General features: G+C 43.4%; 1 protein-coding gene across 2 annotated transcripts in view; it reads left to right on the forward strand.

Annotated features, from left to right (window-relative positions):
* ITPR2 (inositol 1,4,5-trisphosphate receptor type 2) overlaps positions 1 to 26,746 on the forward strand; it is a 417,532-nt gene extending 390,786 nt beyond the window's left edge. For both annotated transcript variants that reach the window (XM_073223362.1, XM_073223363.1), the window contains exons 56-57: positions 21,085 to 21,246; positions 22,761 to 26,746. In XM_073223362.1, the coding sequence (XP_073079463.1) occupies positions 21,085 to 21,246; positions 22,761 to 22,847 (249 nt within the window). In that variant the 3' untranslated portion in view covers positions 22,848 to 26,746. The remainder of the gene's footprint in view (positions 1 to 21,084; positions 21,247 to 22,760) is intronic.
* The last annotated feature ends 1,046 nt before the right edge of the window (positions 26,747 to 27,792 follow it).

Genomic DNA, 27,792 nt, shown 5'->3' on the forward strand with positions numbered 1-27,792 from the left:
CCAGTGTCTTTCAAGTTGGCAGAGAGAACAAGGAAAGCAGGCTAAACTGTTTCATAAAGAGACAACTAATGTAGGAAAATAAGAATATTTGTTGCATAATCACTGAAAACTTGTCAGCAAGCAGAAGAGGATATTTAACTGGTAATTAATTTAAAACAGATTCCTCTTCTGTGTCTTTTTAAAGAAATCCTTGGTATTATTTTCTGGTTTAAAGTAATTTATGGTTTTCACAGTAAAATGGACAATGTACAAGAATAATACTATATACCCTAAAGATACTTAAGTCAGAAAAGGTTTCTGTGCAAGTGCCAGCTGTGGGGCCAGAGGTTAACTCACGTGCCTGAACACCTTACCTGCCTTTGTGATGTAACATTGTCTTAACCAGACAAAATTGTTTTTAAGAAGCATCGTATTTAAACCCTTTAACTGATAGATTTACCTTTTAATTAAAACACTTTATTCTTTTAAATAGTATGCACAGATTCTCTACAGTTTATTTTCCATAAAGAGCATCTTTTCTGTTTCTTACCTTCTAGAATAAATTCACGGATGAGCAAATTTGTTTTAGGATTTAAAACCGTATACACACACGAATGGTCAACAAGCATGAACAATTTAGTTTCAAGGATGTCACGTGTACTTAATGAAAATTCTGATCTATTACTTCTGAACTGCCTGGTGATACAATATGTCAAGGAAAAAAATAACAGTTTCATAAAAAAAGTGATTCATGTAATTAAAGTCAGAGGAGCCATTTCTTGAATCCTTGCATGTTTGGGGAACGTCTGCAGTTTCCCGCTCTTACAGTACATTAAAAATATTTTAGGTACTCAGCCTACAGGAATTACTAGGCTTTAATTTTCATTCTATCTTGTTGCCTTGTTCATTTTCCTTTTCTCAAGTGCTCTGTGTTCAGGCATGAAAACTATCTGACTTGCTTTGAGTTTCCAGTTTAACCTTGTTGGTAAAACACTGAAATAAAACTGTGGCTTGCTTTTGTACTCGAGCTGCGCCAGTACAATAGCAATGGGCTTCGTTTCACTCAAATTCATGTTCATCGTTGTCATTCCCAAATGGTACCAGGTAACTGGTAAGAATACTGCTCTGCTAAGAATGCTTTAGCTGGGATCAGATGGGAATGCAGTGGTGTCGTGCTACCCCTGGAGGTGGCTGACTGCCTGCAGGTCACCAGGTGTTTCTCAGGGGCAAGGCTCCAGCCAGGCCTCTTCTTGGGTGACAAAGTTCTAGATCCTGTGCTAAACTCCACAGTCTCAGATACTTGATGCCATCAGGGCACACAGAATGAATTGGGGTGGGAACACACTAACCAGAGTCAAAAGACAGAGACAAATGAGCATGCCTAAGTACTGATTTAACAAGATAAAAGATCATTTCCAAGCAGAAGAGACACACGGGATGGTTGGTCAGGGGGTTTTCTTTCTGGAGAAGCCAGATTATAATCAGAAGGTGGCTTAATAAGCAGAGGTTGGAAGCAAAAGAAGTGAGTCGATTGCACCATTTGAATGTTCAGTAATCAGATGGAGAAAAGTTGATGCGACCTTATCATTGCACACAGCTTTAGACTACAGTTGAAAAGACAGCTTGAATCCTGAGTGTGAGTCCTGGCTTTACCACATGCTGCCTCTGTGACCGTGGGAAACATTTGCTTTCTCTGTGTATCAGCTTGCTTCTCTGTGAAATGGGACAGGACTAGGCCTACCTTGGGGTGATCGTGGATTCCTTACCAGCTATTTATTAAGCACTTACTATGTGCAGTATTGCAGGCACTGAGGAAAAGCAGTCAACAAAACAGACAAAAATCCCTACTCTCCTGAACTGTATGTTCCAATAGCAGGCAATCAACAAAATAAATAAATGCCATAGTCTGCTAAGTGGTGAGGGATGCTACAGAGAAAAATAAAGCAGAGACAGGAAAATCGCCAGGGCAGTGGAGTTCCTTTTAAATACAATGAAATAACAAATGTAAATATGACAATGCCTGAGCCATCAAGCTTTTCTATTCTGCGTAATTATTACTCCTACTCTTATTTTATCTTCATGAGGAACATGCAAAGCCTAGGCAAACAGCCCACAGGAGTGAGCGCCAGGCGTGAGGGTCAGTTCTGCTGCCCCCTTCCTCCCAAGCTGCCTGCTTTCCTCCTAATTGACAGAGTTGCCTTCAGATGTGTTAATTCCACTGACTAATTAACAATACAGTCTTACTTTGTTCTGGAGGACATTTTATCCTTAAGGTGTCCTTTTTCGCAAGCTGAGTTTTCAAGTCTAACTTGAAGCATTTTAGTGTCTGCACCCTTTGAGTGACTTGTAGCATTCTTTTCTAAGATAATCATGAAAAGGATCCTAATGCCTTGTGGTCTCCAGAGAAATGGTCTTGGGACCCCAGTAGTCCAAGTCCAAAGCCTGTATTCTATTTCTGACGTTCTCATTATCTGTGTGACCCTGGGAAGTGGTGACAACCGGGCACCTTAGTTTTCTGTCCTATGTCTTTGGGATAGTTGAGGCTTCCTTTCACCAGGTTCATTGAGAGAATAAAATGAAATAATATGAAGTATTATGTGATTGAAATAGTACCACTTTTTAAAATGTTATTACTGGTTTCTCACCCACTTTTAACTTTCCTATCTATTCTGAATTTTTGCCAGGCAAGCAAAGTAGGAGTTGAGATGGTACAGCCTTGGTATAGAGACTGTCCAACCTCACAGACCAGGTCGGGAATCCCTCTCCTGGGGGAGGATCAGAGAACAAAAGCAACTCACCCAAGATCACCTGCCTGGAGGCTCCCTGTCTTGGGCCTCCCCCACCCCCAATTGTGCATTCTTTCCCCTATGGGACAAAGGGACAGAGGGGCAATGAGGGAGAATGAAGGTGCCAGCCAGAACACAGGAGAAGAGCCCTGTAGATGAGGTGGGGGAGCAACATAGAATTTGGGCTTGAGTGTTATATGTCAAGAGACCACAAGGTTTAGATTTGAGAGATATGAAAATGATGGTTTTCAAGAAGAAGAGCTGCTTATGAGGATGGTTTTAAGGAGTCCTGGCAGCACTGTGGTAGAGAAAAAGGATCTCTACCCTTTTTGATATGAGAGACATAATAAAAGCATAATTACAAGTTATCAGAACTAGCTCAAACAGCAGACAGGGGAGGGCCGATGGCAAAAGGCCATCCTCGTTCTTGCATGTCTGCATCCTACCCCAAATATCTGAGCACTTGCTGGGCTTGTGTGCCAGGCACTAAGCAGAGAAAAATCTCAGTGGGCCTTAGGTGCATGTGACATCAGGGAGACGCAGAAAGGCACGTTTTCTGTTGTTATGTTGGCATCTGGGCTCCAGAAGTGCTGTGTAAATTGTTTTATTTTATTGTGAGCTCTGGGTTTGAACTTCAGCTCAGGCTGGAGCTAAACTGCCAGCCGCCAGCCCTGAAGAGACCTGTTTAGTGCCATAGATGAACTGGGCCAGGTGACATGCTGCTCTGTGTGCCATCAGCGGCTGCACGTGATTCCAGCCTGTTCGGTGGTGCTTTAGCACTTCGAAGCCTGGGAATGTAGTGCCCTCCAGCCCCTGGGTCCCAAGCCACTTGAAGCTGAGCATGTCAGAAACACGTCATTGTCTTGGTGATACTTTGACTCAAGTTGTGGTACAGGAGACCCCGTATTAAAAACGGGATTTGGCTGGTAGAAAGTTTACACTGCATGTTGCATTGGTTACTTTTACCCTATCAAATTTGGCTTTGCAATAAAATTGTTGTCAGTTTTTATAGGATTTTTATGAGTCGGCTGCTTAACCTGATAGTACACATCAAAATAATCTCTCCCTCACTTTTTTACACTACGCTTGTCACTGGAATGTTGCACATAAATGTATCTTGTGTCGGAAATTGAGTCATGCCTCCAATGCACCTGGGGAAATGGTTATTTAAAGAAATCCTATGATTGTTTCTTGAGGAAAGATGCCTTTTGAAATGACTGGTGAATAATCTGTATTGTTTGTTCTGTTTTGTAAATCCGGTTTTTATACATTGCATTAGCCCAAGGTCACCTGTATCTTAGGTTAAAATCACTAGATTATCTTTTGTTTCCAGAAATAGTTGGTAATTGTACACAATCTAAAACTAACACAGCCTGCATTGTATAATTGTATTGTTGAATCATTCTCCACATTTTTCAGCAAAATAAGAGTCATGAGCTAATGGGGTGGGAGGGACAAAGATTCCTCCGAGGAACAGAAATATGGGAAAATTGTGTTAAATCTTATATGATATATAAACCATGACCTGAAACCTAAGTCATAACCAAGTGACCTTAAAGAATGTTGAACAGATATTGCTATAATTCCAATAGGTAACATAATTGGGTTGGGTTGGAAATTGAACGTGTGGCTCTTGGTAAAATTCTTTTAAATTCGAGACAAGTTATCCGAATTCCAAAAACTTAACGCAGCTTTGGGGTGAGCACCTACAATGTCTTTTTTTTTTTTTAATTTTATTTTGGTATCATTGATCTACAATTACATGAAGGACATTATGTTTACTAGGTTCCCCCCTTCAGTAAGTCCCCCCCACATACCCGTTCACAGTCACTGTCCATCAACATAGTAAGATGCTGTAAAATCACTGCTTGTCTTCTCTGTGTTGCCTACAATGTCTTTTTAAAATAGTTATAATGTCCCACAAAGAAGAAATCAAATTGCATTAAAATCTGGATAGCTGCCTGGTGAAATGTATAGGCTATAACCGAACATCTATTGTAGAGCCGAGGATAAATTTGATTTCAGTAGGACCTTGGAAGTCTTGGCCACTGACATTGGCAAAACCATCAGTTTTCCATTCCTGGTGATAAATTTTAAATCCTGTTTGTTAGGGCGTACCAAGCCCATCAGCTCTGAAGTTAAGGAGGCGTGCCCTCACTGACAGCGTACTGGGGCCACAAGCCTGGCCACAGGGCAGACATCTCCTCTAATCGAATTTTCAAGTGCAAGTGGTGGCGAAGCCAGAACTGGCTTAAGGGCAAGGCTTCAGCACGATTCAGTGTGTGACCACAGGCTTCCGGAACAAGAACAAAGCGAACCGTCTAGTCAATTCTCCAAAATGGTGGGCCTTGAGGAGAGGGGACAGTGAGGCCAGAGTGGGGGACAACAGAGGGAAACTTGTGTGGAGGGGTTCTCTGCACCCCCCTGGTTAAGATAAATGAGGAAGGAGGAACTGAAAGAGGGCCAGTACTGGGTCTGTAAAACGTGGAAGGGCTGAAGCACCCTGGAAAGGGCCTCATCGTTTTCTTTCAAAGGAACAGTGCGGACACACCAGCTGGGTCGGACCTGCCTGCACGCACCTCCCCTGGGGGGCGGGACCTGATGCTCTGTGTGCATCAGGAATCACCAAACAGCGGGTTTTGAAAGCCGTGGCAACCTGAGGAATTTACATTTTTCAAATGCGGGCACATCTAGGCAGAAGCTGTACTTGGGAATGTGGAGGAGGGGCAGGCTCCTCGCTCCCACCAAGAGCTAAGCGGCGGGGCAGGCAGAGCGGAGGGGACACCCTCTCCTAAGCGGCAGTTGACACAGGGGAATTATAAACTCATGTCCCCGTGGCTCCTTGTTCTTGTCCCTGAAAATCTGTTGACTTCAAGGATGTCACAGTCCCATGAGGCTGGTCCCATGTGACTCCTCTCTCTCTGTTCCACCCCCACCCCCCGGCCATGTGTCCCCCGTGCCACACCTCCCCTGCCCTGCCCTGACTCCCACTCCATTCCCCCCACCACAGGCACGCTGGAAACATCGGCTCTCTCCCCACTTGGGAAAGGCGTTGCCCTGGTCCCTCTGCAACACTGCGTCCAGTCCTGGCAGCAGTCCTAAAAGATGGGCATTGTTATTCCCATTTGCAGAGGAAGACACTTAAATAATAAACTTCTCTGATCACTCACCTAATGAGAGGCAAAGCAGGGATCCAGACAGAGATGCGCTGCCCCCAGAGCCCCCCGCCGTTTGAATGACAGCTGCTTTATGGGTCCCCTGCACATCTGGGGCCTGCCGAATGCTTTCCCCTTGCTGAGTGTTAACCCAGAGCAAAGACCTTCCACCTGACGCAGGCCACTTCTCCTTTAACCTGAATATTCATCGCCTCCGGAGCCTCGTGAAGATGCAGTAGCAAGGGCAGGACACCTGGCTCCTTCTGCATCCTCCTTTTCGACGTCTGTGTTTATTCAGCCAACACTTATTGAAAGCCCACTGTGTGCCAGATGCTGTTCTAGGATCTAAGAACAAGCCAGACAAGCCTCGTCCTCCTAGAGCTTGACTCTACTATTGGAAACAAGCAACTATATAATGGAGGTCATGTCAGGGAATGAGAGGGGAAAGCTAAGCAAGCTAAAGGAGCAGAGAGGAGTGAAGGAGAATTAGGTGGGATTGTCAAGGACAGCCTTTAGGGGAGGTAACACTTGATCCGAGACCTCGAAGGAGGAAGTGAGCAAGCCGTGGAAAGATCTAGGCATCGGCACGAGCCAGTCCCTGAAAGGAACGGGCCAACCTGTGGGGGGGCCAGCAGGACAGCCACGTGGCTGGAGCTCATGAAGAAGGCAGGTGGTGGCCAAGGAGGTGGGAGTGGGGAGGGTCAGAGGCTGGGGCATGCAGGGCCTCCTAGGCTAGGAAAGGAGTTTAGATTTTTTTCTAGGAAAATGTATTCTAAAAGATGTATCAGTGCTTTCACCTTTTGATTCAACATCATCAGTTATTTGTAGGACACAAAGTTCACTCCTGACAAGGAAACAGGTGGAACATACTAGAGCGAGTATTTCAATCCTCAGAACATTCACAGGCTGGTCAGTTTCAGATTGCATGTGACCTCCAAGGGAGGATGGTTGGGGGTAGAAAGAGAATTTATAACTTATATAAGATCACAACCCAACAGCATCTTTCTCACTTTATTCTTTTGCCATAAACACACCCTGGATAAATCTTTCTGCCTTGCGTGGTGATACCCTAAGTGTGTGCGCACACCTGCAGGTCTGCACACGTGTTCTAGCTTCTCTAGCTCTGGACAGCACACTTAATATTGGCTATTTACAGATCTTAGACCAGCAGTAAGCAGCAAAAGCTGATGCCTGGCTAGCTCATTTACCAGGACCGCCTCTCCTGTAGCTTCATCACCATTGCTACGCTGGCTGCAGCAGCTCATGGCCACAGGGCCCACAACCAGAGACAGTGCACAGAGTCAGTGCCTTTTCTAAGACTAACTCTTCTGTTTCACCCTCAAGTAGGGGCACCGCAACTCAGTTCCGGCCCTAACCACCCAGAGCTAGCACAGACTCCAAGTATTAGTGGGCGTGGGCCCTTAGTCCCCAGGCCACCTGCCCTGGATATAAATTCAGGGGTTCCCACAATTCCCCCTCATTTCAGTCATTCACTAGAACAACTCAGAAGGCTTGGGAAAACACTATGAGTACAGTTTTATTATAAGGAGACAAGTCAGGGCTAGCCAGATGAAGATGTGCACGTGCTGAGGGCCGCGATGTGACATCTTCTGTGCCCTCTCAGGGACTGCAGGCACGTCCTGCTCCCTGTTCATCAGTGTGCTCACCAGCCAGGAAGTTCCACCAAGCCCCTGTGTCCAGAGTTTTAGGCCTTCATTACTTAGGTCTGATTGAATCATGGGCTACATGATTGAACTCAATCTTCAGCCACCCTCTTCTCCTGGGAAGTTAGGTTGGCTTAAAGTCTCAACATTTTTATCACATGTATGTGGTCTTTCTGGTGACTATTCCCTATCCTGAAACTATCCAGTCATCTCATTAGCATAAACTCAAGCATTATCCCTGGGGCTTGTGAAGTATAAACACATTTTTATCATGCAAGAAATTCCATGGGTTTAAAGTTTCCCCTCTGGATTGGGGAGAAAAAACAGTCAGATTCTCTCCTGTATAACAGTGCGCCAGCCAGGTAGGGTGAGGGGCTTGGGAGTGGGCCGGTCGGTGGTTGGGGGGGCACAATGGAGGCGGAAGCAATTTGGAGAAATGTAAGGTTAGCATAGCGCATGCTGCTATGGGTGCTGATAACTTGGGTATATATACATGATTTCAACTCTTAAGGGGTGTACCATCTAATTGAGGAGGCAACATAAATTAGGAAGCAATCGAAAAGTCAGCCAATATTCATTATAAAATGTCTCACGGCAGCATGTGACTGCTCATCAACACGGGGAGCACCTGTGTGCAGCAGCCGGTCACAACCAGGCGTGACATTATTTCATCTGAATGGCTCCATCATGTGTCAGAAACAAGTTTTACACGCAGGGAGTGCTTCAGTATCTGTTTCTGTTTGATTTTTTTTGTCTTTCTCAGGTTGATATTCCCAAATAATCAGGGAAATGTTTCAAAAGTGAACAAATGGATAAAATGCACAAAACCTGAATAGCCTCAGTTTTTAGAAATTAGGGATTTATTCCTGCAATTGCACAAAATTTAGGAACTTTGCACCTACTGCATGATCAACAGTTGTTTCCCATTGCATCTGAGTTAACACTGCTCTGTGGCTGCAATTCTCATTCAGCAAGACCTGTGCCCTTTGTGACTTGGCATCTTATAATTAAGTGGCCAAGAGCCATTTTTCAGGAAGAGCCACCCTCCTGGAGTTAGAATATACCGCACTCTTCTCTCAGCCTCACATGTGCACTGGGCAGCCTGAAGCTCAGCTTCATCATTTGAAGTTTCTCTGGTTCATCCTACTTGAGGTGACCTCATTTCTTCTCACCATGTAACAGCTGCTGGGCAGAGTTACACCTCATCATCTACAGCTGCTGTGCTCACTGTGCACAAGCCTAGGTGGCCTATGTACTCAGCCCGTCAGCTGTTGATACTCTGGCAGCCATGGTAAAATTCTTTCCAAGCCGAGTGCCATCCTGTAGTTGGTCCAGATCCCTGGGCCAGTTAGACAGCGGTCACTGCTAGACTCTGCACAGTCATCTTCTAACCTAGAATTCAGTCTCCATTTTTAAATCACTCTTTACTAGCCCCTTTCCCAGAAGAGCTTATTGGTTTATGCTCAATTCAGAATGTTTTATTCAGCATTCCTCAATCTACATGATGTCCTATTTGAGGAATCCAGGAAAGAAATTTTAGCTATGTGATACCAATGAAGTAGTTTGGCCTGAGTATAAGATTTCTTTGGTGCAACCCAGTATATCATCTTGGTCCAACTTTGAATTTATTGTTGGCCTCTGTGTTGTGCTAACCCAAAAAGAGCCATTCCAGACATTTATCTTGACCTTGCTCCAGCTCTTCGGTGATGGACTTTAAAGAAATCCAGAGACTGGTAGAGAGGCCAGTGATGATATAAAGACTAGGGGGAAAAATTTGGATTTTCTAGAAGGTCATTGGAATCAAGGAGAAATTTCAGGAGAGTGTTAGTATCCATCCATTGTATGGGTAAGAAAGAGAAAATGGGAAATAATGAAATGAGAGAGGCAGATACAGACCATTTCCATGAGAAATAAGTGAAAATTCATTCTTATAGGCAGTTTACCAGTGACCAAAATGCTGGTGACTTCCTAGCAGGTAATACCTGAGAATCATCCTCTCAGCAGTTTACATACAAAGATGCAATTTTCTAATCTACAGCTGCTGCTCAGATGCTCTTATGGAATTCTTTCATTCTTCTAACTGTCAGGGCCAGTCCAGATGCCATGAGTGAGAGTCCAAATTTTAACAGAACTCACACAGACTATAGTTTTGACCGTATCAGCCCAGCTTGTGCCCTTGTCTGAGCATTTTTAATTGCACTCCTTTCATACTCAAATATGTCCCTATTTAGCCAACAAATTATATGATTATCCTATCACTGTGTATCATGAGTACAGTTAAGGATTTTCTTTAAGGCTTATCCAGTGCTTAATGATGTTAAGATATCACTGGTTAGGTCTTGAGTTATCTAGGGTGATTGTTATCAAACATAGAATCACCTGAAGGGCTTGTTAAAATGGATTATTGGACCCCAACCTTAGTGTTTCAAATTCTGTAGGTCTGGGGTGAGGCCTGAAAACTTGCATTACTGACCATTGTCCTTTTGATGCTGATATTGCTAGCCCAGGGGAAACAACTTTATAGACCACCATTGCTTTTCCCATGCTTGGGCAGTATTTGGAAGACAAAGGGAAAGACTTAAAGATGGACCAAACAGTTCAAAGAACAATTTGATAAAATATCTTAATATCAGGGACTAGTAAAAGAGCACCAGCTCGAAGCTGGCCAACTGCAAACTCAGTCTAATCAGATTATGAAAGGTAAGTACGATGGTAGCCATTGTGGTAGACCCTTCACTGAACTACTCCTTGCAATTTTGAGATTTGGTGAGCATTGACTAAATAGTTTTGTTCTCAAAGAAGGAAAAAGAACATTCTTTTTTAGAATTATTCCAATGGAGGATTTTAAGTAGTCTTTTAGAAGATTTACCCATTTCTTTGTGCAAGACAAATTTTTGTGTGCCATATATATTCTCACATATGTAAAAATGTGAGAAAAAAGGGCAGTGAAGTTCAAACAGTAACAATGGAATTGAATTCCATTTGTTATTATTGCATTTGACTCTGGTGTTAAAAGATTCCTGGGGAATTTTTTTTCCTCTAGATAAAATATTTTCTGTATAGATATTCTGAGTAACTGAATAGACATTCTGTAGAGACACTGTTGGAAAATTGCAGACGTAATTCTCATTGAACTCTACATATAAGTTTATTATTCTTAGTTCTCCTAATAAGTCATGTAATATGGAGATGAATGTGATTATTATGTTTGAGAGAAATTTCAGGAGAGTCCTGTCAAAATATCAGGCAGGACTGGAAGAAAAAATGGTTTTGATTTACCTTTTAAAAGGAAATTTATCAAGTTGTAGATTAACTGAAACATGCCCTGAGCCCAGTGATTATTGTTTCTGATTAAAGCAGAAAATGGTTGTGTTCTCTGAAGCAGAGCATGGTTTGAAAATCCAAAACTCTCTCTTAAGGTTGCTTTTAGAAAATAAGCCCATGAAGATAGGCAGACAGATTCTTTCATGAAGTTTGGGTCGCTCTCTCTGTAAAAGCCTAGCCAAAAAATACTCAGATCTACTCTTTCTGTCTGATGCTCCCATTAGCTATTCAGCATTTTCCCAATAGCATTTGAGATATCATTTGCCCTTTTTTTGTTTTTGTTGCTGACTTTTTTGATTAAAAAAAAAAAACAGGACGATCTTGATGGAAACATGCTTTCAGTTGTCATAACTGAGGACAGTGATATCCAAAGTATATACGTAAATACAGAATAACTGAAAGACTCAGCAAAAGACTGAACCTTGAATCCAGTACGCTAAAAATAAATTCAGATAATGACACATTCTAAAGTCAAGAGAGTTTTAAGATCGGGGTGTCTTTGGCATGTCAGGAGGCTTCCGTTCTCATCCTGGTTCTGCCGTGGCTTTCTGATATGTGACTTTGGATCCATGGGTTAATTCAAACTATCTTTAAGGCTTCCTCCGTCTCTATCAGAAAGGGACCTTCTCCAGTAGTATGCTGGTTAATGGGTAACAACCAGTTCTTGCGGTAGCAGGAAAGCCCTGATGGCAGTGTTTGCCTATTTCCATGGTGTAAGGACTCCCACCACGGGATCTCAAGCTACCAGTGTGGTGTCCCTGAATGAAGATGTTAGGACACAGTGGCATGACCCAGTTCTCTTCTCTGGGAGAGCAGCTGTAGAGATCTGCCTCAATAATCCATTTAGAGGCTCAATGATCTAGTCTGTCTGTTCACATGAATCATGCTAACCAAATAGTTTGAGCTCTGTGAATGCAGTCTTATACTCCAGGAAGAAGTGTTGTCTGTCAAGAATGCATTTCCAAATACTCACTCACTGATGTCAAAGCCCCCCGTGGCTGACGTTATTGTGGTAGCACTTCCCTGAGCCCCACTCCTGCCGCCCTTCCCAAAGCCATCGTTTATGCCCACCTAGAGAAGGTGGTCTCCAAATGGGAGTCTCTACCACATTCATTCTGCATGCAGCAGCCAAAGTGCCCTGATTTATTTTATTTTTATGTATATATGTGACTCATTGCTGCTGTAAACCAGAAAGTGCCCTTCCTCTGTTGGGAGCCAGAATCCTCCTGCGACTCCCACAGTATGTAGGACTCTCCATGACTGGTCCCTGTCCATACCCAGTATCTTATCTTCTACCACTCCCTATCTCTTTCTTGGCCCCCAGCCCCAGCCCCAGTTACACCAACCTTCTTTCTGTTCTTGAAATATGCCAGCATCATTTTCAGCCTTTGGGCCTTTTCATTACTGTTCTCTCTACCTGAAATTCTGTCTCTTCATCTCTGTACAGAGCTCTCTCCTTGTCAGGCATATATCTCAGGGCAACCTTCATAACCTACCCAATCTACAATAACTCCCACTCTTCCCAAGATAATCTTTCAAGCCAACATTTTCTTCACAGTACTTATTCTTATCTGAAATTTTTTCATTTATGTTCATTTATTATCATCTCCACACCCTTCCTCCCCCTCCTTCACCTTCCACTAGAATATAAGCTCCTAAGAACAAGAACCTTTTCTGAGCTGAACCTTTTGGCCAGTGCCTGGAATAGTATTTACCACATAGTAGGTGCTCATTAAATACATGTTGAAGAAAGGGAGAAAGGAAGGCTTTTTATTTGGATTAGTAAAGAACACAAAGAGAAATTGTTCGTACTAGTAATATGTCTTGTTTAAAAAGCCAGGTTAGACTGTTTATCTATATTCATTTGTACCGTATAAAACAACTCTAAATCATCTGTCCACCTTACCAACAATACATTTCAAGTGCCCACGACATACAGGTTCTAGCAAATGGAAGACACAAGAAGAAAACAGAAATGGATACAGCCCTCAAAAGGGTTTATAAACTAAACAGTTCCCAAATTCCTTCCCTGTGTAATTGATAACCCACAACTAATTAATAATATCATAAAAGGCATATCTAAATTGGAAAGGAAAAAGTAAAACTGACACTATCTGTAGATGACATGATATTATATAGAGAAAACCCTAAAGACATCATCAGAAACTGTTAGAACTATTAAATGAATTCAGTAAAGTTGCAGGATACAAAATCAATACACAAAAATGTGTTGTGTTTTTATATATATGAATAATGGAGTATCAATAAGAGAAATAAAACAATCCCATTTACAATTGCATCAAAAAATAAATTAAATATCTAGGCATAAATTTTACTGAGCATTTGAAAGATCTGAATATTGAAAACTACAAGACATTAATGAAAAAATATTAAGAAGAAACAAATAAATGGAAAGACATTCCATGTTTATAGATTGGAAGAATCAATATTTTTTAAATGTCCATACTACTCAAAACAATCTATCAATTCAGTGCAATCCCTATTGAAGTTCCAGTGGCATTTTTCAAAGAATAGAACAAATAATCCTAAAATCTGTATCAAACCATAAAAAAAACCTGAATAAATACCAGTCTTCAGAAAGAAATACAAAACTGGAGGCATCATGCTCCCTGATTTTAAACTATACTCAAAAGCTATCATAATTAAAACAGTATGGTATTGGCATAAAAGCGACATGTAGATCAGTGGGACAGAATCGAGAGTCCAGAAATAAGCCCATACATATATGGTCAGTTAATTTACTACAAAGAAGCCAAGAATATACATTGGGGAAAGGACAGTCTCTTCAATAAATGGTGTTGGGAAAACTGGACAGCCACATGCAAAAGCATGAAACTGGACTACTGTCTTATACCATACACCAAAATTAACTCAAAATAGATTAAAGACTTGATTAAAGCCATTGACCCTGGCTGTGACCTTAGGGGGAGAAGGGCTTTGTGAAATTTATGTACAGAATTAAGGGGAAGGTGACAACCAGGCTCGGTAGGGGCAGAATCCAAGAAATGGAGGCGGCCAGAAGGTCCCTTCTGGAGATGGCCTGGCTGGAGGGGAGGTGGCACTGCCACAGCTACCGTGCCCTGGACAGTGGCTCTGCCACGTATAGCGTCACCACAGCCAGAATCGTGGCTACAACCCTTGTCACCAGACAGAGGGATTTTATACAGTCCCTTCTTAGTATCACTTGTTCCATGTCAGAATCTCAGACAGGGACAAGTGATGGGCCACTCTTAGGTTACGTGACAGCCCTGGATGCCTCGAGGAGGACAGACAGGGACTCACCTTCTCAGCTTCTGTGGCAGGATGCTGGGCCCTGCCTTCCACCAAGACCCCACAGTAGCCGTGTCCTCAAACACAGGAAGGGCGTCAGAGGCTGAGCAGGTGGATGGTGCCCACCTGAGTACTCAATACTACGCTCCAAATACTTTGCCCTGATCTCACCATGAATAAATCTCATGCTTTTTTCTATCCTGGTGAGACTTGGAAATGCTCATATTTCAAATTATTTGCAGAAGAAAATAAATATTTATGTTGTTTGATAAAAAGGCCAAGAGAAGTTTAAGAAATTAAACAGGGAAATTAATGAGATGAAGAAAGAGTTAAAGACCCAAGAATAAAAATACAGATTAAGTGTAGTTTGATTAAGTCCCTAAAATTTGTCAGACAAGAGTATGTTTTCCAACTCGTCTGTCCTTCCTCATGAACTCATGCAGGGCCTACGTCGGGACCCCTGTGAGAACCGGCCTTTTTATCACTCAACACTGAGCAATGTCCAGCTGGGGTGTTCACTCAGAATGAAGGTAGAAACCCAGATATCAGTGTTGTAGGTGTTCCTTAAGTTTTTGAGATAATGCCTAACCTGCCAGTAAGTTTACCATGTTGGGAGGAGGGCCCCTACTTCACTAAGCGGAGTCCAGGGTAGGGTACCTGGAGCACTCCGCACTAGCCAGGATGATTACTTTGACCTCAGAAAGAATCCTTCCAGATTATCTTCCTAGGTCTGAAGTTCCAGGAAAGCAGGAATGGTATCTTTCCTTCAGGGACCTTCCAGTAGGGAGGTAGTATTTGCCTTGCTGGTGTTCCTTCTGAGAGCCATTTCTGCTGACACCTTCAAACCAAAAGTGCAAAGAGAAGAATGCAGCAGGTCACACTGAGGTTTTGGGGAAATGGTTATACTCATCAGCCTAGGAGGCTTTGTGAATGATTTTAGAGTGGAAAATGCAGTATAAACATAAGGCTTGGAAGAAGATGGTAACCAAGAAAAGACTTAGCAGATGGGCTTGTGACAGCACATTAAGCACAGTCAGAGTGCCTGGAAGCAAGGTGAAGGCGCATATCAAAGGGTTTATTGATATTCCAAGGCAATACAGTACAATACATGGTATGTTCTGTGTGTCCCCCTCATTAGCAGTATTTCAGAGCAGTGTGCAGAATTGCAGTAAAGGTCAGGTGTTGATGCGTTTCCATCTCTGAAACAGTGCCTGAGAGTTTGTGTTTCTGATTTGCAATAAATGAACCTTTAGCATACATCAGAAGAAGTAATGTTCTGTTTTCCTTGACACTCAGAAGCAGAGCATTGATACCACCATTAGATGTGGGGAAGTAGTGCAGTAGAGGGAAAGGAGCACAGGATTTCCAGGCGCACAGGGTGCAGGCCAAAGCCTGGCCCAGCCACTTATCACAACGCATGTGTGACCCTGACCTTGGGCAAGTAGCTCTCCTCTTCCTGCCTCAGTGCTGCCATGTGTTGAGTGGCGATGGTAACAGTCTCTACCTTAGGGAATTACTGTGCGTATTGGCCACAGCATGAGTCAAGTGCTTGACCCTTACCAGGCAGCCAACAAATGGGCTCTCTTACTGTGGTGTAGAACTACAGCGCTTACTTTCTCTCTAGCTGGCATGCAAGCAATTCTACTGTGTTCCTCGTAGAGCTCAAAAGACCTGAGACAATTCCTCCAATGTGTGGCTCACTGAAATCAGTCTGTCAGTCTCATTACTTCTTCATCTCATTCTGATGTGGAGCAAAATTATTATAATCCTCACATTTTCTTGAGCCTGTGGTCAGGGGATAGATTATGTAAGAGCTGTTTCACTAGGTGGTATGAAAAACTGGTCCCCAAGGGGAAGTCAAGTGCAGGGTCATCTGCCAGTGTGTTGTAAGACATCAAGAGAACCTAAACTTTCTAGGTTCGAGGCAGGATCTTTGTAACATGCTGGGCTTGTGTTAGTGGGATTTCAAGGTTACACTGAGCTCAAATCCTATGTTTCTGTTTCTTAACTTGGTGCGCTCATGGCTTGTCTCAGCAGTTTGATTTGTAGGCTTTCCTTGAACTCATAGCTCATAGAATGACAAGTTGGAAGAGACGCAGCAGCCACCTAGGGCACCACTGTGGTTTTACAGGAGAGGAGAGTGGGACTCAGAGAGTCAGGCTCACCACCCCCCTTCTACCACAGAGCTGGCTTGGGGCTGAGCCCATGTGTCCTGGCTCCTTGGTCAGGGCTCTTGCGTTAAGCCACACTGCCTCCTTCCCACAAGTGGGGTGTCACACGTAAGAGCCAAACATGAAAACAGCACAGCTAAACTTTGACTGACACTGACAGTCTAATCGTCTTACCAGATAGCTACAAAATTAGTCAAATTGATCTGTCGAAAGGACTATTTGAAAGATTTCTTTTTACATTTCTGTCCATCTTCTAACATCTAACAACATACATTATTATTAGAATTTAGGGATAGCAAGAGGGTGACGGCTGGCTCTGGATGGCCCTTCTCAGAGATATGACTGGTTCATCTCTGGGCATTGCCTTTTGGAAATCTCGAGAAGCTCCGAATTTCTACTCACTGAGTTCCTGGGATCTTATATTTGTAACCTCAGAACCCAACAGTTCATCTGCAGCTTCCCTGACTTTATACTACCCTGTGGTCTATTATTTTCATTCCTGATGAAATAAGGAAATGATTTCATATTGACTAACCAAAGTCGACATGCGAATCTACTAATCACGTGTGGAATCACAAGATGTACATAGTGCATATGAGTAACCAAGAAATAGCAAATCAAATCACTCTGCTTTATTAGATGGTGGGCACATTACAGTTGACAAGGGGAGGAAGTGGTGTCCCATTAACCAGTCCCTGTTCTGTGAGTCGGTCCTGCAGTTCTCGCTTAGAGTAAAGCCCCGGGTCTCACCTTTCTCACCTGCTCAGGAGGAAGCCGCTCATGGTGCCGTTAGAGCAGAGAAAGGAAGCTTGGAGTATTTAGTCAGGAGCCACTGTGGATGAATAAAGCATATACAGCATTTTCCTAAGAATGCTGTTGTATTTGAGTTAATTTGGGGGTAAAGAATGTATGTTCTGCACTAATTTGAAGTAACACCAGTTATGAAAATTATTTTTAAAAGACTGGCATTGTTCCTATAAAGAGGACAAAAAAAACACAATCAACTTAGGTGGGTTACTTTGTTCCGTTTTAGGGAGAGATATAAAATATTCAAGTCAACTTTCTTAAAAATTAAGAAAAGGAACCATACTGCATTCGATATTGGAAAAAATCCTAATTATGCATTACATGTTAGTTTCAGATTATGGTCGGTTGATAAAGAAAGGCAGGAATGAAACAAAATGCACAAAAGTAGGAGAGCAGAGACCAGGAAATGAGCAAACCAACAGAGAAAGACACGGGCAGCGAATGAAGGATGAGACAAACCAAATAGGACCAGAAGCGAGAGTGATTTTAGGGACTGTGAGGGAGGCAGCAGAGCTCTGGGGCCTCCCTGGCCGGCCCTTAATAATGATGGTTTGTCGTTATTTTCATCTTCCTTTGACTGAACACTTACTCTCCACCTAGACTCTCAATTCCGCGGGCCTGGGAACCGGGCGGGGTTCTGCTCACGGCCGTGTCCCGGTGCCCAGCGCGATGCGTTAAACACGGAGTTACACGTGGGTGAGCCGAGCGACAGGTGAAGGAAGTACGGGCAGGAAAAGAGGGTCCCAAGCGGCTGGGGCGGTGGTCCCCTGAGAGCTGCCGTGGTTCCCTCCAAAGCAAGAGCCCGTGGGCTGGCCGGACGCCAGCCCCGGGGACACGTGTGGTGGCATCTCTCTGGAGGCAGTTTCCCAAACTTGCACCCGTGTTCGCTCGGCAGAGCTACAGGCTGCTGAGCATTAGAACAACACTTCACCTTGGTTTCTTTTGGAATCGCCCTGAAGGTGGATGTGTTCGCCATCCTGACCTTGGGTGACTATGACGCCTTGCTTCCTGTCACCCCAGGCTCAGTTGTTCTGAGGCTTTCACCCCCTTCTGTGCCTCAGCCCCCCAGCCTCCCTGCCCTGTCGTAGACCAGCTCTCCTCTCCCAGAAGGCGGCCTTCTTGGTCCTCCCGAGAGAAGATTCTTGTCCTTCAGCCTGCCGGTGGGAGCTGCCTGTTTTCCCAGTTCCGCGGTGCTGCGGGCCCCACAAGGGTCAGCAGGCTCGGCTCCCCCTCACCAAGAAGTCACATTTCTTCCCCACGTGAAAACACACTTCTCAAGCCTTGTGCCTCGCAGCCCCCTAGCACCTCCTGCTCACTGCTGTACGCGCATCGCAGGCTCGGGCCCCTGGCCGCCCGCAGCCTCCTTGCCCGCTCTGGCCGCTGACCTCCTTGAATGACTGCAGGGACTCCGGGGGCGATTCGGCCAAAAGATCAGCCCTCGCAACTTCAGGGATTTAAAAAAATTGTAGTAAAGTATACATAACATAAAATTTACCATTTGACCATGTTAAGTGTACGGTTTCATGGCATTAAGTACATTCACGTTGTTGCACAGCCCCCACCGCCATCCATCTCCAGAGAACCGTCATCTGCCCCAACTAAAACCTGTACCCATTAAATACTAACGCCCCCAGTTCACCAGTATTTTCTCAGATTTAAGGCACTCTGCACCCTAGAATTTTCATTTCCTGATATTGTTCAACCTTCAGAATTTCTAATTTCATTAAGAAATCCAGTCTCTGGTCTTGCCTGGGATCCCAACCTAACCATTTGCTCGCCTGTTCCTTCATTTGTAAAATTCAAATTCTAGATAATACTGCAGATGATATACATACTAGATAGATAGGAGAACTGAAGTTCACTGGGTTGTTGGAAGGATTAAGTGCTTGTAGAGCATTTAGCACGATTCCATTCTCCACCCTTCTTGCCACTGCACACGGGGGTCCCCACTCCAGACACTGCTTCGCTGCCATTCCCTGCTTGCCTACACCGTTGTGTCTCTGGTGCCCATTCCAGGGACACGCCGTCCTGTATCTGTCCAGCTCTACTTCAGTTGCATATCCCCCTGGCTGTTGCTGGGGTTGCTAAAAGGTACAGTCCCCTGCTCCACTGAGGCATCCATCGTGCCCTGCAAGCATTTAATGGGCCCCTGTTTAGCTTCCTCTTCCCATGCCCACAACAGCTATTCCAGATCTTTCCCCTTCACTCCCTCTTGCTACCCTGCCACTACCCTAGTGGTTATCTTTTAGCTTCTCTGTCTCCATACACCAGGGTTCTTAAACTTCAGTGCACAGAGGAGTCACGCACATCCCCTAAGAGGTTCTGACTTGGTAAAAGGTGGTGGGGTTGAAATGTGCAATTTTAACAAGCAACCCCAGGGGATTTTGGTATATGTGGTGCACAGTCCCCTTTCCCTGGAGGGCTGGGCTAAGCCACAGGCTCCTTGAGAGCAGACGTCTTGTCTCACCAGATTTTCATCTCTGAATACCTGGCAGTAGATACTGAAGGCCTGATTGGATGAGTGAATCTCGCTGTTCACTATGCGCTTGAGAGTAAGCTACCATTCTTCTTTGAAATGCTAATTAACTACAGCTGTTTAAATACTGTTTCAAGCTCTTTAATATGTTTTATCCTTAATCCTCTATCAGTCCTTTTCATTGCCATTGTGGGTAGGGAACTATAAAGAACTTACTATTCTCTGACTAGTGACAAAAACCACAAAAAAAAACCCTAAAAATGAAAAACCAGTGGCTTGGTGAGATTGCAGCAAAAGGGCAGAGAGAGGCTGGGCCTTTCGGCTGTACTTTAGGGGAGAAAAGGACGCTGTCAACTCTGTCTCAGGATCCTCCAGGCAGGTCTTTGCAGCCACTCTAGCAGGCTTTTCTGGAGTGGAAAGACTTAGAAGTAAACAGGAGACTAGAAATACGGACTGACATACCCAGTTGGTGGACAGGCTCACCTGGCTTCAAACCCTCCCTTGGCCATTTCTTGGTGCGTGATGTTGGGGTTGAAATATTCGGTATGGCTTGTTTCCTCATCTGTAAAGTCGGGACAATATGATTTATCTTGCCAGCTTTTTTGAGGATTGAAAAATGTAATGTAAGTAATGCACAGTGATTCTGTAATGTTAAGCAGTCAGGGAGACATTTCAAGAGATCTGGGTACCTGGTTAACCATGGAGAAACACAATGGAGAGACACACAAACACACACACACACACACACACACCCTACACGCAGTCTGCCTAGAAAAACAGAAGTGGTACCAGCTATTGCCCTCTGGGGAAGTTCGAGTGACTCCAAAGCCTCACCCTCATTGTAATGAAATGTTTCCAAAAGGAGCAGACAGAGTAACCTTGGGCCGGGGCCTCCCACTTCCCTCTTCCCTGAGTGGAGCTGGGAGCCTGTCTTGGGGAAGTGGGCGGAAAAGACGCGTGGGTGGCTGGAACTGAAACATTTCTTTTACCACCCTCCCGTTCCACCACCTCTTTCTCTTCTGTGCCAGGGCGGGAGGGGGAAACAGCTCATGCCTGTACTGTACCCACACACACAGATCTGCTTGCCCGACTTCCAGGCTCTTAAATCATTCATCAGGATTCACTGGATGCCCATAGAGTTCAGGGTGCTGTTCTAAATGCTTTATCCGGGACCTCCCTGGGAGCCTATAGGAAGTTTGTTCCAACGTTTAAGATGCTCCGCCATTGCATGAAGACCAGTGTCTGAATCCCACTTCATTCCCACCTGCAGCCTTTCTCCACCCCTGGCCAGAAAGAATGTCTGTTGCTTTGCATGCTAAGAAACTTTGATTTAAATGTCAATAACAATGAATACCTATGACCATTCTTTACAGACCCTCAGGTTTCCATCCATCCTTACTCCCTTGTTCCTGAATGTTTATCTGCTTTCAGGAGAAGAACTTGGACTGGTTTCCTCGGATGCGAGCCATGTCCCTCGTTAGCAATGAAGGTGACAGTGAGCAAAATGAGATTCGGAACCTGCAGGAGAAGCTGGAGTCGACCATGAGCCTGGTCAAACAGCTGTCGGGTCAGCTGGCGGAGCTCAAGGAGCAGGTCAGTGTGCTCAGGGAGACAGAGCTGGGTGGGGTGGGGTCAGTGCACTTAGTGAGGCACGACCCCCAGGGGCTCCTGGGAGCAAGATCATTAGCCACAGGAAACTGGATTCCAAGGCTGGACACCACACCATGCTATAGCAACCACATCTCGGCAAGTAGAGACTTCTGTTCACCCCACCTCCCGTCTCGTGTGACCCTCTTCCTATGCGAGGAGGAGAGAAGGAGCAAATGCCAAAATACGAGGACTTCTTTGCACTCTGAGGAAGAAAATCTGATTTGCTGCCATCATAGCAATTACCAAACTCATTGGAAAGGCAGTTCATCCCCAGTGTCTGTCATTTCAATGCTATAATCCACCCCTTCAACGTGGAAAATTATTAGCAGTAATAAAAATAATATCAGAAGTAACCTGGTAGCTATTAAAATGACTGTGGTGATAATAATCATTATGTGCCAAGTAAGGGCTGCTTTAAAAGAACCTTGGAGAAGCCACAGGGCATAAATCTGCAAAGAAGTAAAAAGCTAACCTTTGCAAACAATATGGCTTCTCTCTCACTTACCAACTTTACATTTCCCTGTATGGCCCCGGAAGATGACTGGTTAGCCAGAGACGGGTAAGATTCCTCAAGGGAGGAACAACCTAAGACAGGCACAGTCGCAGGGGGGCCATCAGGTGAGAATTTGGGGATCAACAGAGGTGAGGCTTAGAACCTCACCCCCCCTGCTTTGAGAGAAATCTTCTGCATCCGTGGATGTCTTGCTGCCCTTGTCTAGCCTGGATTAATACTTAGTCCATAGACACACACCTGATCATCTGATCATCTACATTTGCCTTCTTACAGCACTAAACTATGTTTTCTACCTTTATCTTGCATCTACCTACCACTTCAGCATTTTATTAAAAATAAAAATAATAATAATAATAGGAGAAATGTGGGATCAACATATAAATCAAGTACAAAAATCAAATGAATATTCATATTTGACCTGATTGTTTATAGGTCATATTGCATGATCAAAACCGAAAGTTTCTGTGATGAATGCCCTTGTACTGTTCACCATGTAAGAATTTATTCACTATGTAAGAATTCGTTCACCATGTAAGAACCTGTTCGTTATGCTTCAGAAGATTGGAGACTGACGAGAATTAGGCTTGAGATGGATTAATGATTGTACATTGAGCGTTGACCCCCCTATACTGAATTTTATTGTTGTTAACAACCATTTGATCAATAAATATGAGAATATGAGAGATGCCCTCTCAAAAAAAAAAAAAAAAAAAAAAAGAGCCTTGGTTCCTGTTCCTGAACCACAGACAGGGGTTTGCTTTTTTTCCCTCTGTTTATGGAAATACACTTAAAAAATATTTTCCCTTTCTTGGATCAATGTGTTGTCTATGATGCCAGACAAACTGTAGGTGCTTAGGAAAAACTACCCTAAAATGGAGGGACTACTACCGGTACTGGGAAAGAACGAGAAAGTCAGCTCAACACACTCTCTCTTTTCCCCCAGATGACAGAACAAAGGAAGAATAAGCAGAGACTGGGCTTTCTCGGATCAAACACACCCCATGTGAATCATCACATGCCACCGCACTGACAGCACGGGGGGAAGCCGTGACTAGCCTTTCACCAGTGTCCTGCCTGATCACTGAGTAAAGAACTGAGACGGAGGGGAGTGAACAGTGCCTATTGTTGAAACGTTAAAAACAACCTAGTGCCAAGATGTTGAGTGGTTTAACTCCGAGAACAATTTATAACTGTGTTTCCATGGTCAAGAAGACCAGACTTAAAAGCCAGAAAGCGCCTATCGTGCATTCTCAATGCAACAAACAGGAAGTTGCCGGCTCAAATGGATGGAGAAGGTAGGGAGAGGCCCAGTGGAAGGAGACGCAGCACTGGGAGAAATACCTTTTGCTAAATCGCCAAGAGTCCGTTTTGTCTTAAATGCTGACTGCAGCCATTGTCGTGGCTGGCTGGAGTTTGTTTCTTTTAATTATGCCCTATAGTCAGCAACATAGGAAGGCACACTGGGGTGGCTGCATTTTACTAAAGAATTGGAGCTGAAAAGATTGGAAATGTGAGCTTCAGAGGAAAATGCTTCCAAATCGTGTCTGTCACAGGGCTGTCTCCTTGTTTATAAAGGCAGCACAATGGATTCACAGCTCTAGGAACTTGGGGCTTGGAGCTTATGCCCCTCCTGCTGATAAACAGAACTGGACTGTGATTGCCTCTGAAGGGCTCTGACCGTATGGAGCATGAAGGGAGATTTTCATATAACTTGTTACAAACATGTTTTCAGCCATAGCTAGGCTAATATTTTTAAAGATTTGGGGAAGAGAAAGCTGACAGTAAGTCCCAAGGAAGAAGTTTTTAAGGACATATGTATGCTATTAAAATATATTGAGGTGAATAAATGAAAATGCTTAAAGGCGACAGGAAATACTGAGAAACTTAGGATGGTGGCATTGGCTTTTATAAATATGGAGTAGAAGGCATTTGATTTATGTTTGCTGTGCTTAAGGAACTGAGTGATTTTATTTATCATATTCCTGTGGTTAGGGGGGAAAAAATCCAAGAAATTTATTGAATACTCGGGACAACACAGCATTTCAGTTGCATATTTTAAACTGTATTCGGTAAGAGCATTTTTGGAATGTAGAAAGATAATAATCTCTTCCTTAAATTGTTTTTGTGTTAAATTATGCAACCAGAATTTGTGGAGGGAGAAAATAACCTGCTACGCTCTTATTATTCTTAGCGACTGTACATTCAGAATGTTAAAGCAAAATACGGACAATGATAGAACTGCTGTGTGGCAGGGGAGTGAGGCAGACACCAGATGCTTTGCAAGTTGACCTCCTGACCCCTGACCCCTCCAAGAGTAAGAAATTCCCTTCAGAGTCTTAAAGTAATTGCCACCAAAGTTTAAGGTCCGGATAGGATTTTCTGGGACCACCTTTAAAGAGTTTGGATTGTTTTAAGATAGCTTAAGGTCTTGGCTCCTAAAATTCTCAAAGCATGGCCAAGGTAGATTATAAAGGATTCCTGAACCAAATCTTCAACTGTACAATGTTAACAGGTGGAGTTGGAGAGAAGCTATTAAAACCCAGAGCAACAAATTCTTGAAATGAATCTACTGGCACCTCCCCTCACCCCACCCTCTGCCCCAACCTCCCCAAGTTACGAACTCCTCTCTCTAATGTAATGGTATTTTTCCTGAGCAGTCACTGGAGGACCACGATCCAAAGATACTAAAATACTGGAATATATGTCTGCATGCACCATAGAACTTTGAATGCAGTAGGCATTCAATAAATGTATGAGAGATTCCACTGTCATTCATTTACCCTGAATTCTTTGTTAAAACTTCAAACTACACTACATATTTGATTTTTTGGAATGGCTTCACCAAAATCAAAGCAGCCATTGTTTTAATCCAAGACCATCATTGTTATAAAAGATGAAAAGTACGCTTTAAAATATTTTGCTTGGGCAGAGAGTTTTGCAGATAGGGTAAAGAAAAGTGGTAAATATTGACCATATTCCAGTATAGGAACCTATCTCAGTTTCAACAGAAAATATTTTTGATGTCTGGACATCAAGAGAAGAGATTAATTTGTACAGGTGAGAGCAACCTGTCTTTTGGATGATGAACTATCTACTCTTTTCTGACACTGTGATAGTTCTTTTTTATAGGGAAAAAGTCACTGGGTGTATAACTGCTATCAAGGAATGGCCTAACCTCTCCAACTATGGCTGGTGGTAGCTCACTGTTTCGCAGCCTGTTATGGGAAGTATCCACAAGAGATTGCACCTAACAAAATTCCTGTTGGTTCAAAATTGAAACCATTTTTCAGTTGTATTTCTCTTTTTTTCCTGCCTCAATGCTGGAGAGATTATAAAGCACAATAAACAAAACCATGCAAACAAAAAAGATACTTTGTAGGCTATTAAATTTGTGATGGAGAAGGAGAAGAGTAGGGAAATTTGACACTTGATATAAATTTATATTTTTTAGTGCATGTTTCTTAAAGCAACTGGAATATTTGACCCAGGCAAGTATCAATTAATATTCTCAGATTTATTTAGTGATATTAAAATAAATACAATCTTTGATTTTGATGCTAAGGGAAATGTTTTCCTATTTAGTTACTAAAATCCATATTGGTTTAAAAGTATCAGTCTCTGCTGAATATTATTATTTTATTTCAAAAGGATATTATTCTCCTAATATGCTCCATTCTGAGGCCCCAGAGTTTAATGAAAGTATATTTCCTAAGTTAAAATACCATTTGTAGATGAAAAAATGTTTGTATCACAGAAGACTGTAATATTAATAGAGAAGTGTACAGATGTAAGATTTATCATATTTTTCTACCCCTTAAAAAAGTTAGCTTAGAAAAGGGCTTATTTTCTTGCATTTTGAAATTTTTCTGTTGATGAAAGATGCAGCTTCTATAGATTATTGATAATATTAGGAAGATTCATTCAAGTCACAACTAAATTGTGTGCATATTTCCATATTCTCAGCCTACAGCTCATTGTTTTGGTTGCTGTCTTTAGTTAGTTGTTTTATGACAAACAGAAATTCAGCAGGGCTTACTTCCTACCCCAACATCCTAGGGCTGAAAGGAGTGGAAAGGGTAGTTGTCTGGGGCGTTGGTCAGGGAAGGTGGCGACTGGGGTGTCACTGTGATTAGAGAAGTGATTGGTAAAAGGAAGAAAAGGGCTTGCCCTGCAGGGGCCCAGTGGACTGGAATATAAGTAAGTAAGTATTGCACAGGCAGCCTGATGTAACAGAGTACAGACTCAAGAGATAATGTTTAATCATGCAGAGAACAGCGCCTTGGAGGAAAGCAGCTTTAAGAGGTATGTGCCCTCAGCTGTTCTTAAGTCTGCACAGTAATAAATCAGCATATTCTGGCCTGTAGACCTGTCCCAAATGCTGTGAGCATGATCCAGTGCAAAACACCATGGAGCAGGCACCGTAAACACCAACACAAATGCCTGTGGGAGCTGGGCGAGTCACTAAAATGAGTGAATGTGGGGTGCACACCATACACAGGGTGTGAGGAGGGCCACGGTGAGCTTTCTATTTGCAAAACTTGACAGCTGATTCCAGTTTTTAGAAAATGTCCGACATCAGTTGAGGCCCTGTGGTCCCTCATTTGCTGTCTCTGGAATAATTTGTTGGTAAATCCCATTAAGTAGAGGAAAATATGCAGTGCCCAAACCAAGCAGAGGAGCTAAAATGCATGTCAAACTTGAAAAATCCAAAAATTCAGGTTATCATCTCCGAACTGGAGTGTTTCCACAGAGTTGAATAATTTTATAAAATTATCATACCAGTATTTCTCATATCACCAGTGGCCTTTTCCCTGCATTTGAGGATTATATATTTGCCTCAAAAAAAACCCCCCATGATTCTAATAGAATATGTCAAGACCATATAAGTATAATTTATAAATCATAATGAATAAAGTTGGATTTGTGTAACTTTTGCGTGTGATACTATAAATGCTTTGTTCATTTTTCTTAGCGTGTTTCTAATATATGCACCGATAGGAAAATTATTATTATTGTTGTTTTACATAGACATGAAGGACAAAAAAATGTGGTGACTTGAGCCACACCTATGAGCTATCTAATCTGGTTAGACCATGGTACCTAGCATGTGTTTGGTGTCAGCCAGATCCCCAACTGGCCAACAGCTACCGGCATCAGCCACATTGTGTCTAGTGCTCAGCGTGGGCTCAGTGGTCACAGACCATTTGATCATCTAGGATTTCCTAGTTCTTCACACCCAGTGCTCCAAATAATAGTTCCCCTCAGGAGAGAATGAAACACGCAACAATGGAAATCAAACTGAGTTGCACGAATCACATACAAGCTATGTATAGAATTCTTTGCTCATGTGAGCATTTTCCAGTATGCCACAGTTCCTTGAAGCAACGTGGCAATAATTGCTGTGTTTTGTTTGGCATCAGAGGAAAGTTTGGGGGAGGGAAATTGGACAATGAGTTCCTCTTGCAGGGAGAGTAACTGGCACGAAGGGCAGGAGTATGCATGTGGAGGGCGTGTGGTGGACAGCCACGAGTAACCCTGCCTTGGTCAACTGCAGAGCTTTGAGGAAGTCAGGAAGGCCTCAACCGCGGGCCGGAAGTCTGCGTACGTTCGCCTCCTGTGTCCCTCCCCAACAGCAGAGCGCTGCCACCTCACGTGGAGTTGGCCACATGACAAAGAAACAGAACCCAACTTTATGCAGGTAGAAAATGTGTGGGAACAGATTGGTGGACTCAGTTCAACTCAATTTAACAGAAAATTATGGTTTTTACACTTTAGTGTGATTTTTCCCTACATTGGCCTGTTCCCTGTCAACTCTGGTCCTCGGGGTAAAAATCCACTCCCGGTAGAGTTGCCCTCCTCACAGCTGTGGAAATGTGGGTACCGGAGTGGATTTCCTCTGCACCCCAATGTAGCACATCCTCCCAGATCACCTCTCCTCAGATCTTCTGAGGCTGCTCCCTGTTCAAATAACTGTG

This window comes from Manis javanica, chromosome 15, assembly GCF_040802235.1.
Source record: "Manis javanica isolate MJ-LG chromosome 15, MJ_LKY, whole genome shotgun sequence".
In the NCBI taxonomy this organism is placed as follows: Eukaryota; Metazoa; Chordata; class Mammalia; order Pholidota; family Manidae; genus Manis; species Manis javanica.